General features: G+C 41.5%; 1 protein-coding gene across 1 annotated transcript in view; it reads right to left on the bottom strand.

Moving 5' to 3' along the window:
- The window catches only part of PDGFC (platelet derived growth factor C), a 122,277-nt gene extending 109,672 nt beyond the window's left edge, over positions 1–12,605 (bottom strand). The window contains exon 1 of the mRNA XM_084204348.1: positions 12,084–12,605. Coding sequence (XP_084060474.1) covers positions 12,084–12,201 — 118 coding nt within the window. The 5' untranslated portion in view covers positions 12,202–12,605. The remainder of the gene's footprint in view (positions 1–12,083) is intronic.
- Positions 12,606–13,783: the final 1,178 nt, after the last annotated feature.

The raw sequence follows: 13,783 nt of genomic DNA, 5'->3' as shown, positions 1-13,783 counted from the left end.
AAGAGCACAGATATTCATATCTGTCCATGAGTATTTTACTGTAAATGGAGTAGAGATCCTGTTCAGCATCCAGCTTGGATTAGCTTACTGAGTATAAGAAAGCCATAAAAGAAAATAAAACTCAAAATATGAAAGCATGATTAGCTTTTATCTTTCTAATACTATTTTACATAAATAAACTTTATTACACTTTAACCATTATTAGTTGGGCTTTTTTTCAGATAAGAAGTAATTCAGATGCAGTTAATAATTTTTATAGCTAGACAGGCACAGCCAACATAGCAAACATGAACACAATTGCTGAGTTTTATTTCACATTTAGTGGACGTAATCAAAAATCTGAAAAAGAAGTCATCAAGATGTTTCCCTTTTCCAGGCTTTGAATTAATGACAAGGTCTTGATCTTGCAAATGTGTATCATGTAATTTTTTCATTCTTACTAGATCAAATCACTTCCCAACTTCAATGGAATTCCTCATTGAAGGTCAAGCCCTTTGGTGTATCTTAGGGAACAACTCCACAATACATCTTTGCATCTTTTACATCTATCCCATCCAAAGTACAGTCAGTGGGGAAGTTCAGGGATTAGAGCTAGTCAGCTGGTAACACACTATTTATAAAAAAAGTGCACGTACTTAATACACATAACAAATTGCTAGTAGATATAATAGCATACTTTACAGAAATTAGCAACTTTAGAACTGCTTTTATGTTAAGGATTTGACTAAAGCAGGGACAGAAATTAATATTTTTGATAACAGCTTGCTTTATTTAAGTATGTTACAAGATATCTTTTAGAGTAGACTTTGAGCTTCTAAGTAATGAATATTCAGCAAAACAAGAGAAAGGAAAATGAAACTGAGAAAAACCAGCTACCTCTGAAAAGAATTATATTTTAGTTGACTCTGAAGTCTTAAATCAACCAAGGGATTGTAGTAGAGACAGCAATTAAAATAGTTTTTAATAAATTAGCTACTAATAAATACATGATCATGCACTTGAAAAATTAAAAAAAAAAAAGCCAAACAAAAAAACTCCTACCTATTACAAAGTTGGTTTTGAAGATCCTAGAGTAGGGCTAGGGAATCAGGGCTGAGAAACCAATAGCTCCTATATTCTGTACTCAGTAGCAACATCTGGGTACACACAAATTCCAAAACCAGATGCTGTGAACCCTCTGCAGCCACACATTATCCCTCTGTGGAGCAGAGAGCTCAATGTGCAGCTTGGCTGTGGCTGATGATACACATGTACAACAGCCACTATTGCCTGGAATTAAATTATTTTAAGAACAGTTGACATGCAGAAGAGCAGAGAAGATTCCATTCTTCCCAAACCCAAAACCAGGAAAATAAAATGTAAATATTGCCATGCTACCCAGCATTAGTTGATCTCCATGTAAACATAAAAGATTACTATTAAAACTCTACACCATATATTGAATGTTTTAGGACCTATTAACACACTGATAGCCCACCTTAAATTCATTCCAAATACTTTTAGCTCCAATATTCACCATTGCCTGCCCAAGCCAGCTTAAAACAAGAGATTCTCAATTCTTGCTTTCTTTCAAACTACAGAGTTTTCATTTGATTTGACTATGTTAAAAGCAATAACCAGTTGGAAACATTTCACTGCTCCTTCATTGGGTATTACCACTACACCAACCTCCACATGCATCTTGACAAATGAGGCCCATCAGAGTTTTGTAAGATTCTCGCTGATAAGGCAGGCACACACTTGAGAAACATGTTTATCTTTCTACCTGACAACTATACAAAACCATCTTTTTCCCCACAAGCAATATGAAAATTTTGCAAATCAGGTAAGTATTTAAGCAACAGAGCTCTCTTTACTGTCATACTCTGCCGAGGTGTGGCACTCCTGAGGTGTTAGGTAACATCAAAGACAATCTCAGTAGTCTCTCTTCAAATGAAAATTACTGAACTCAAACTCTATGCCAGCACTACACACACCAGTTCTTGCAGGTACTGAGAACAGGTATAGAATAAAGATTCCCAAGGAAGAAACAAAAGAAAAAGAAAAAAAAGGCTGTTCTCAGCATCTTATTCCAGTCTTTATAAAAGCTCTTAGGCAGATAGGTAAGGATTGCTGAAAGACTCAACTGTCACAAATTCAATCTCTGTTCAAAAGGAACTCAAGGCTGCATTAGCACTACAGGCAAGTACTCTGGGACTTCTCATAAGTACTCACACAGCAAGAACTGTGAGAAATATAGTGAGTGCCTAGCAGAAATTTTTAGAGTATTTGAAGTTTCAGACTACAGTCTGCCTATAAAAAATGCAGTACACCTTGGGCCTGGGATTTTTGAATGACACGAAGAAAGCAAGGCCATCAAAAATCTTTAGCCATATTTTAAAACAATAGGCAAGGTCAAATCCAGCTGTAGAATCTCCTTTTATACAGATCATGTTTGTTTTGGAGCCATTACTTGTTAGCCATCAGTTAAGAGGTTTTACCTCCCTTTCAGATCCATTGTAGTTTCACAAGCAACAGCAATGGTGGTAGGTATGAACCTCCCTGTGCAACAACAGACCAACTAAATAGTAAGACATGGAAGCCTTGAAATATTAAGATAGATCTCTTACCCAAAACTTATTTTTGAAACACAAATTGTCAATAATATATATAAACCTTTGACACTTGACACTGTCTGATGCAACATTTATTTAATTCACTTTCTGAAGGACTTCTTCAAACGCTGCATAATCACACAGACACATTTTCCAGGTAACAACTGTTAGTTTCACAGGCACATTATCAAGCATAAAAGAGATACATCAACATTATTTAACGCCGTATACACAAATAGAGAGCCTCACCCATGTACAGTTAGTTACTACTAACTCCAGACTTCTGCTTAGCAAAGTTAGTTTCTTTCTGAAATGATCTGCAGATTTTAATGCATGAAGAGTTATGAAAGGTAACTGAGGTTGCTTTGGGAGTCAGAGAGCAAGCACATCTCATGAGAAGGGAAGCACCCCATAGTAGCTAGCACCAATATCCCTCCCCCAAATGTGAGAAAACTGTCCATCCTTGGGCTTATATTTACATCAAAGCAAATAAATGACCCACAGAATGCATCTCCACATGCAGAAGTCTTATTTTGCACTCCTCTCCAACACGTGATGAAGTGAGTCAGGAGGGCCTTGCGAGCTGGCACACCATGGATAAGACGTTCAGCGCTTCAATGAGATACGACACACGTTTCTGTGACTAACACAGCTTAGCTTGGATCCCAGTCACTGCTCTTCTGGGCAAACCTATTTATACTGACAGAGCAGAGAGCCAAAGGGGTTGCTTTGTAATTAGTTCAGGCATGTTTGAATCCAGAAGGGAAACTCTTTTAGTTGATTTTCCCTGGGAATACTACAAAGTTCCATTACGGCTTCACAGTGTAACCATGAAGATTAAGAAAGGCTCCCCATTCACCTAGAAAAATAACAAATCACAGTACTGAATTGTTCTCCTACATCTTGGCTGTACTCTGAATGCACTGAAATGTTTGAAAACACTTTTTCTGAAAATTTGTCACCTGTAGTGTCAAAGGCATTCCTGGCAGAGAAAGAAAATCTTGTTGAGGGCAAAATTCAGTCGAGATGACTGTAAAAACCTAATCCACACCTTTGAATTTGGACTGAATATCCATCACTTAAACATCTTGTAAATGACCCAATTTGTTTACACGGCCCTGTAGCTTTTTATGACTTTTCCATAAAGAAGTTATTACATCCATTCCTTTTATTTTGTTTTAGAGCATTTGAATGAGCCCCAGAACCACAAGCAAGGGAAACAGATTCTCTGCAGATGGAAGTGGCCTCATATAACTCTCCACTACCGGTGGAATAGTCAGAACAACACTCCCAGTTTGGAAATGCCATACCTTCACACACAGCAAAAGAATTTCCTGTGCCATATGTCTTTTCTAATGTTTAACTACTGCATAAAATGAGCGCTGGTTTCCTTGTCAATCCAGGGAGGAACTCAGAGCCCCTAGGACTAGTGCCTTGGATTGTTTGGAACAAGGGTGAGCACAGTTGGATGGTTACACAGAGAATTACACTGGGGGAGAAAAAGTAATAAAATAGAAAATAATAAGAATAAAACTTAGATATTCTAGATGATGTCATACAATAGCTCATCCAATGAAGCTGCCTAGATAACTAAAAGACTAGACAACTGAGTTCTGTGAAAAAGACTAAAGATAACAATTGATAAAAGTGGTACTGAACATTAATTCAGAAATAAGTACCTCTTCCAGCAAGGTCACTTTCCCACTTCATTTGCTTTTAAGCAAATAATGCTGAAAAAGAGGTATAGAGAAATTAGGAGCTACAGATTGACAGGGAAGGTGTGCTAAGAGCATCTCCAAAATCATTTTTCCAGTGTAAACTACTCTTCAAACGTGACACTTCCTAGTATTTTACACACACAGAAACTTACAACCTTGCTGATATGTGCCAAACTGAATAAGGGTTTGAAGATGTAGAATATTGAAACTACAAAAAGGGCAGCCCTCCTTTACTGCCTGAACCTCATTTGAAGCCCATTTATCAACTCACAGGACCAATTCCCTAATTAATTGCAGCATCTAACTCCTTGCCCACCCACCTTCCTACATGATTAATTGCCAATTCATAATAAGAATACTACAGCAGCAGCAATGTAAAAATGAATTAACTGTACAGAAAACACAAGCAGCATTGTTTCCTCTTCCCAAGATATTCTTTGATTTTTCTGGGACAGACAGATTAAGGTTCCAAGAAAAGCCACATAGGGGTGATAAGGGATCCAGCACCCAAAATTATCACTGTCTATGCTGGACATTTGCTGAAACTAGGAAGACCTCTCCTGCTTTCCTTGAGTAGCACTGCTGTATCACAGGGAACACATTAGGATAGGTACCCAACCAACAGCACTGTTCATCTAGAAAAACCAAGCCCTAAAAAATTAAAACCAAAGATTTTGAATTCCAGCCACCATGTGTGACCAAAGGAAAGCCCTGGCCTGCCTGCCTTTCCCAAGCTTTATTCAGGATCAGTGGTACCCTCCACTTCATGTGGAGAAATCAGCACAACAGGGATCAAACTAAGCCATGCCTGCATGCTCTTTTAGTGCAGTTAATAACCAGTTTTAACTAATTCAATGAGAAATTTCAGTGTTTTGCTCTTTCAGGGAGGTAGGAACAGAGGTGACCTTCAGCCTAGAAGAACCTCCTTGAAACATCCATGTTTATAATGATACCTTCCATGAATTTACCGCAAAATGGCAAGTTTAATGAATAATTTATGAGGATTAATTCACTAAAAGGCACATTGCCACAGGAAAAGAAAAAGGTGTTATTGATTATTCCCTTGCAACTCTCATTCTCAGTCATACAAAAGGATGCCACTTCATGGGAAATAACCTTTGAAAATTTTCTTATTTTGTTTCTCTTTCTGCCTATACTGTATTAAAGGCAATTAAATTCATATCCTCTTTCCCCAGCTCCAAGCATGTGCATATAAAAATGGCAGAAAGAAAATAAAATTCTGACAACAAAAGCAGCAACCATTACTGTGAAGATCCTCACTGCAGAGTTAACCTGCATAGTCTTAAATTAGCCCACGAGAACGGGAATAATAATCCAGGGGCTCAAAGAGACTTAGCTAAACAGCTGAGGAGTTCTTTTAACATCAGCTGCAGCCAGCTCACATGAGGGTCTGGTCAGCAAAGGTGAAAGCACACTGCCATGGCTTGGGGGTGGCACACACTCACAGCACTTGTGGCAAGAAGCCAAGCAGGCTCCGAGCCCAGGGCAAACATTAGGTCATGCCTACGCAGGGAGAACACTGAAGTCCAAAATTGAGGGCATGCTCAGCAAAGATGGAATAGCTGGAAGAAAACCAATTAAGATCAGAAAAAAAACAGCACTTGCAAACCCTAGGCTTGCAGAAGGCTTGCAGGAGATCAAGGAATTAGCTGGGCTTTCTCCTTTGTTTATACTAGTTTTTTAATAGTTCTTATACTCTCTGTGTGTAAGACTTTCTCCCAGAGCATCCAGAGTCCTGCCTTTTGTCACCCAGCCAAACAACTGCTGTGGAAACTGAATAAGTTATGGAAATGCAGTGAGTTGTTATTGTACACGTGCTTTGTAAAGATGAGGTACCTTCACACATAAGAAGACTGCTTAGTATGCTGTAGCATTATGAAATTAAACACAAATAGCCCAATGTAACACCAAAGATTTCTTTGAAAAATCTCAGCAGAATGAGAAGAAGAGGTGATCAGAAGACAGATGAACCAACCCTAAGGCTAGGACGTCTATTATTGGAGCCAGGAACAAATTTTCCAAGCTTTGTCACCTTAAAATAACATCCTACAGTCTAAGAAAGCCCCTTCAAAACACCAATTGATATTTTTGCTTCACAACAACATATTATGAATTTTCACTTACTTCCTTAAATAAAAGCATTTTACATTCAAATACAAGCTGCAAAAGTTCTTCCCAAAAGGGAATGACAGGGCTGAGAAAGTCTTAACATGCAATTCATTTCTCAGAAACTCTGAAACAAAGCACTCATACAGATACTTAAGTGCTACTAAAATAACTATGTTTCTATGTGTAAGCTCTATTTCCTTTCTGTTCCAGTAACTTTTTCTAAGTGACACTGGTTTCTGCTAAAAGACTACATCTGTACAGGCCAATTCTTAAGACGCTTACCCACCAAGAAGTGTATTTCCCATGGCATGCACTTTGGGACTAAAAAGCAAAGGCATGGCTCTCTAATAAAGCCAAGATCTATCTATAAAGCAATTGAAGAGGCTCATTTCCCAAAAAGGGAAGTGGGCTTGCTCAGCACATCCTCTTTCTAGTAACCAGGAACTGCCAGACATAGCAAAAACCAAAAGCAGCAACCACCCAACAGACTCAGAAACCCCCAAAACCACTGCTATAATTCACAACCCCTGCTGTATGATGTAAACCAGTACTTTGCTATTACATGTTGACTATGTAATAATTAAGACTCAAAGGGTCTGGACAAAGCTCTAAGATATAAAAGACATTATGTTTAAAGTTGAACATAAGCTCTTTGGCAATATAGATGTCTCTGACCCCCCCCCCCCCCCCCCCCCCAAATAATATGACAAAGCTTTGAAGTCCAATCTACAAACTTAATAATAACTAGTTAATGCAAAAATAAGATTTGACACTAAATTCCATTCAAGACTCCATTTTACACTAAATTCCATTCCAACCCTAAAGAAATACATGGACAGGTTGGAATGACTACATATTTGAGACAAGGAGTAAAAAGTCTGTGCTTTTAAAACCCTTATTTTACCTAACAGAAGAAACAGAGAAGCAACAGGCCTAAGGAGAAGTCCCAAGCATCACTCTGCTGAATGGCAAACAATATGCCAGAAGTCAACTACAAACACAAAAAAAAAACATTTTAAAAACTTTCTTCCTCTGCAATTTGTTGTTGTGTTGAACAGCTTCTCTAATTTGCCACAATCTTCTGCTTAAAATCGCAAGAGGATGTGCTGTAACTCACTACTTTCCAGGAAAACAGCTTTAAAACATTTCAAAACAAGCCTTGGACTAGGCGGAAATAGATTTGACTTGAAAAAAAACTGCATTGCTATCAAGCTTCCCTTTAGATGACACGGCTTATCTATTATTCTTCCTGATCTTCTCAAAACTAAGACAATTTATGTTAGCCAGCAGAAGTCAACAGGCTGTGCTGGCACTCCTCAATTCAACATGAGCCAGTGGAAGTGGCATCACACCATGATAAAGTATCTTCAGTTATAAGAGAGAATTTTGCAGTCAAATTTTATTTCTGCTTTCAAGCAAAAGGACTGACATTCCTGTCTGTAAGGATTCAACGTGCTGCACCACTCAGACATCCCCACATTTTCCTGATGTTCAGCCCAAATTAAAGGAACTTAATCAGAAACCCTTTGTTGTGAAGCTGTCCTGCTCCCTGAATTAACTGGGAGCTCTCTCTGGACATACACAAAGCAGGGAATCCTCTGTGTGTGTGGCAGGCCACACACACCTCGAGGTGATGAGAGAATCCTCCTCTGGCACTTCAGCTACTCACTCAGTTGGAGCTGCATCCACCAACTTTTCCCAAGGATGGCCTGAAATATGCAAGTTTCCAACTCTGTCTCCAGGACATACTTTTGGGTTTGGTTTTTTTAAGCTACGTAAATCTTTCCCATTTCAGAAGACTTAAGAAACAAATTATGAAATGTTCAGTTAATGAAACTTCTTATTAGGGGTTTCCATTCATGTGAAGGAAGAAGAAAACCAACCTAATTCCATCTGAGAACTGTGAAAAGAGAGATCATGACTGACACATTACCCGTGCTGCAGAATTGCAGAAATCAAGCGCTTGAGTTTTCCAAGATGTACTTCAGCAACTCTGTTTACTGCAGTTCATTCTTGAAACTGACTGCAGGAAAATCTGTCCTGGTAAGTTTCTAACTGAGCTCAGGTTCTCGGCCTTCTGAAGTCATTCAGGACTACACGTGAAATGTACACACCACATAAACTGTGCACATCATTACTTATGGCATCCAACAGTAGTTTTTACATTATTTTCTACAGGAGCACTCATATTTCTCATAGAAAACGTAACAGCTGATAGCTTAGCAAAATTACTTTAAACATTTATTGCATCTTTTTCTAAGGCAGCCAAGAAAACAGGTCTTGGGTTCTTCTGCCATCTCATGTTGTAATCAAATCCAGATTAAGCTTATAACATCACATAAGCAGGTGCACTCAAGACTAAGACTTAAGTTACTAGAATTAAGTAATTCACAGTGCTCAACCTACCAATAGCTCCTTCAGATATTTCTGAAGCTACAGAAACACCATGAAGATACTATGTCAAAAACATGAGTCAAAAGTAGATAGAAATGAAAAAAGTAGAAGTTAAGCATTGAATTAATCTAATTCAATATAAGACATTCAGTTTTGTGATTGAAAAGAAACTGAGCATTCAAATTTTCTTGACTCTTTGCTTCAATATGGAAAAATTGTAGTAAATACCTCAAAGAGCCATAAGAGAAATGATAAAGCCAGCTAAGTATGAAAGACCCTTGAAAGCATAATCTGACAAAGAACTGTAGAAATGAAATCCACCTGGATAAACGGGAGCCCTCAATACATGCACCATTTACTACTACTATACTTTCCAGAAAATTGTTGCATAAACTTCTTTGATCCTCCAGATGATTGTTTATTCAGTGGACTAAAATAAAAACATTAAATATAAATAGGAGTTTTTCACAGAAATCACATAAAATCCCTTGCTGTCGAGCAGAGTTACAAACAAAACCCGTTAAAAGAAAATCTCACTGTAACAGAGGGCAGGCAAAAAAAACATGGATGTAGTTTTTAGTGGTTTCAAATGGAGCTACACTGGCCCCACAACAACCAACACACTCAATTTCCAGGAGGTACCAGCAAAACACTGTGTTCTAAAATATTTAATTTACAATTGCAAAAAAAATTTACACTAGAAAATTGCCACCCAAAATAATATTCACTAAGCAGCAAAACCAAGGGAGCTTCTTATGCAAACAATTAGCAAATGAGTCAAATTGTAATTTTGAATTTAATATAATTCAGCTATTAAATAAGTAAATATCAGTTAATCCTTAAGCACATGCTTTATCCTTTGAAACTCAAGCAGTCCCACTGAAGGAATAACTGGTCACAGGCATCTTCAGCATCACCTTGAAGCAATAGCTATAGCACCCTTGTGTGCAGCTGAGTAACACTGTAATCCATTCTACTGCAAGACTTCTTGGCCACTTAGCAGTTTTACAAGTTGAGGACAGAATTTTTATTTGTAGACTGCGTGAGTTAAAAAATCTCCCTTTCTCCTGACCAGAGATTATTTGGCACATGAACAGCAATATCTCATTCTCATACTCCAGGGAGTTTTAACCTGCCTCCAGCTAAAAGCTATACAATCTTTAGATTGCAGCAGAGTGTAAAAATCACTCTAATTAAATCAAGTAAGAACTGGTTGGACTAGTGTTTCTGATCCCCCAAATAATTAAAATCAGTTAAGAAAAGTCAGAGGTTGGTAGTTAGCTATACCTAAACTTGTGCTAATTTTTTAAAGTAAGTTTTGCAATTCAACAACTATAAAGCAAACTTAAAGTAAGCTACAAGAGGAACCTGGACAGTTCTGAGTATAAACTACCACATAATACAGTTTCAGGGCATTTTTTTTTTTTAAATAAAATTTCCCCTGGCTTTGCAGTTGTTCTAAGACGTAGTGAGTGTATCTTAGAGCATGCCAAATTTCACTGCAAATCAGTTGAAGCCTGACCTAAGACAGCTGCATTTCTGATATCTGTGAACAGAATCTAGTTTGCACTGTCACATATGCTCACACCTATTTACAGCAGTTTTGCTTCCGTGCTGCATGAACTACCTTTTACACTGTTGTGCTCCCATTGTTGCACCCTGGAGGCCTTTCAGGGCCCAGCTGCGTTATCCTGGAATCCTGGAACAAACCTTTTAGAGGAGACTGACAGCATAGCAGGTTTCTTTCCAGTCCTGACAAAGTTAAAGCAAAGCAATGACAACACTCTGTGTGTTGATAAGCTCCACATGCACACCATGCAAATTTAAGAGAAGGCAGCATAACACCATGAGACACGGGTATACAATTGCCAAGCCCATTTTGTCACAAACTGGTTCCCTAAAGCCTCTAAACACCAGGTAGGATAGGAAGGGGTAGAAAGTGAGTGATTTCTCACACAGAGCAGATAATTTCCTGTACTGTGCACAAAGTCTGATTGGTTTCCTGTCAGAATAGCCCAGTCTCTAAGTCTTTTGATCACTTTCCTCTGGCCCTTCACAGTTGCTCTGATTAGAGATTGATCCCCATGCTGCTCTTTGATCAGCAGCTCCGGCAGTCTGCAGGTGCCATATATCATCACATTAACAGGCCACAGCAGCATTAATCTCCCCCTTTTAAATTTGTTAGTGCACTGCATATTCTATCCACTCAAAGAACACTCGAGGAGGTCTCTGAAACTTTACTTTCTATTAGAAGATATAACATAGAATACTTTTATCTGGGGAGTCCCAAGTTCAAAGTTGAGAGAATTGAGTTAGCCTCGAATCTGCGTTTCTGCTTTATTTCATTACAGTTCAGAGAGTTTTGAGAGCTCCCAGCTTGGCCTTTTGTGTTGGTTTGTGCCCAGGGAGAAAGCTTGTTCTAGCTGACATGCTAAGTACTAAATTTTTCAAACACACGCCCCCCCCCCCCCCCGGCCGTGTACATTAAACACCAGGGTTTCCACGAATGTATGCAAACAGCCTTAATTTTAGATACTCTACAGTAAGTGTGGTTTCATGCAGTATATAACGTTACAGTTTGTAAAGTATTCTTTAAAAATGACTTCATAATAGCAGATCAAGAGGAAAGGCGCTTAAAAATCTGAATAATGTAAATCATATGGAGTTCAGAGGCTAAGCAAATTACACACCCCGAAGCTGCCCTTGCTGTATGAAAGGAGTCTTTCTCCAGCCCTGCGCAGCCCCGGCCCAGGGGAACTTGCATTTGAGAGTTTTCTAAACATTTCAGGTACACTTGAAAGTTGAAAGTAATTCTCATTTCCTATGCAGGATTAGCTCGTTTCCAGCCCGTACAAAACACCACTCATTCACGCACAGACACAAAAACCCACCCCCCGAGAGCGAAGCATTTAGGGCACAAAGGTGCGGGGGTCGTTGTTGGGTTTAGGTTGCTGTTTTTCAGTTCGTTTGGTTTTTCAGTAGGGCGAGGCGGTGGACGGGAAGGGGGCACGTTTGCACCTCAAGTACCGCAGAGGAGTCGCCGGGCTGGCCCCGCGGCCGCCGAGCCGCTGCCCTTTTACCCGGAGCCGGCGGGCAGAGCCGCGCTGCCCCCGCGCCCACCGCCCCGCGGCGGGAGGAGAGGAGCCGGGAGGAGAGGGGAGCTCCACTCCGCTCCGCTCCGCGCCGGCCGGGCGCCCGCCCCCGCCCTGCCCCGGGCTGCGCAGCGGCGGGCGCTGAGGCTCCTTACCGTTCTGCTCCTTGGCGCCGGAGAAGGCGAACTTGCTGCTGAGATCGGACTCGGCGATGGCCCCCTGCCTCCGGCCGGCCAGGGCAGATGTCAGCAGGAGCAGCCCGAGGAGGAGCATTGGGCCGGCGGGGCGAGGGGCTCCGGCACAGCAGGCACTGGCGGCGCGGCACCGAGGCCCGGGCGTCTCTCAGCAGCGCCCGGCGCGGGCTGCGCCGCTGGGGAGAAGGCAGCACTGAGCCTGCTCTGGCAGCGGAGAATTGCAGGGTAGTTTCCACATAATCCCATCCAAAACTTTTTCCTAGAGCCCTTTTCTGTGTCTCCAGGTTTTGTTTTCCTTTGGCTTTTTTTTCCCACCTCTCTCTCTTAAAAAGAAAAAAAAAAAAAAAAAAAGGATCAAAGGAAAATCTGGACCCAGACCAACTTCCCAAGGACTAAACAATCCGTGGCCGCGGCGGGCGGGGGTCGGAGGAGCCGGGGCCGGTGCGGGGCCGCCGCGGAGGAGCGCGCACCTGTCAGCCGGCAGCGGGGGCGGGCGGGGGGCGGGCAGCCCGCGCTCTCGCACCAGCGCTCCCCTCGCCCGCAGCTCGGCGGCCGCGCTGCCAGCCCGGGCCGTGCCTGCCGGCTCCCCCCTCCCTCCCACGCCCGCCGTCCCATCACGGCGAGGGCGGCACCTGGCGCGGCCGTTTACGCCCCGGGAAGTTGTCGGTGGGAAGAAGGAGGCTGGCGGGTGGCCCCCGCCGCTGCCCCCTCTGCGGCAGCCAAGTGGCGGCGCAACAGGTGCTGGGAAGGGAACCGGGGGGGCTCTCCCGGCCCCGTGTGTCCCACGAAGGGTGCTCCCTCCCCCGAGGAGGACCCGAGGTCACCGCGGTCCGGAGTCAGTTTGTGTGCTTGGTAATTAGGGCGAGATGCTGACTTAACAGTATTTGTTTACTGGGTTGTTATTATGGTAATTGGGTTTGTGCTTGAAAACTTGGTCCTTGGTTAAACAAGGATGCCCTTGGTAGTGGGAACTAAAACACTGGGAAGAGGTTTTGAAATGTCGCTGAATACTTTTTTTCTTTGCTTGTTTGGGTTTGTTTGTTTTGGGTTTTTTGTACTAGAAGTTGTTTTGGTTACCCTGAACTGGGACATCTAGCAGTTACATAAGCAGATGGAAACATAGGTTCAACTCTTTGTAACTGTCCCTGGCTTGTTGCAGTGCCTTGTGGTACTTGGTGAAGAAAAGCAGATAGGATTGGGTTCCTTTTTGCTGTTTTACAAGAAACCAGAAGTGAGATTACGTCAGGGAGTATTCCCCCATTAATGCTGGTGAGGACTAAAAGGACTGATGATATTCAGCACCCACATAGATCTTTGCTAGAGATGGCATTTCTAGTTTGCTGCAGGACTGGAACTGTGGCTGTGTGGTGGAGCTGGGTAACAACACCGAACGCTAACTGGGTACCAGGAGGGCAAAAGAAGCAATTAAAACAAATATCTTTGTCTTGATTGGGAAGTTTTGGGAAGGTTTCTTACATTTTTGACTTCAGCCCCCATAGTTCTAAGGTTGTTTTGGGGATGGATGGGGGACCTATACAGCCATATATATTTTTGGGGGGTCTATATAACCATGATGTGCAAGACATACAAGAGAGAAACTGAGTTTGCATTGCCAGAATCTCAAGCACACACTGCATAAATTTCTTATCCTTTGACCCAGC

Source organism: Fringilla coelebs (assembly GCF_963513975.1).
Source record: "Fringilla coelebs genome assembly, chromosome: 4".
Taxonomy (NCBI): Eukaryota; Metazoa; Chordata; class Aves; order Passeriformes; family Fringillidae; genus Fringilla; species Fringilla coelebs.
Note: the sequence above shows the minus strand (reverse complement) of the source record. Positions and strands in the feature narration are given on the sequence as shown.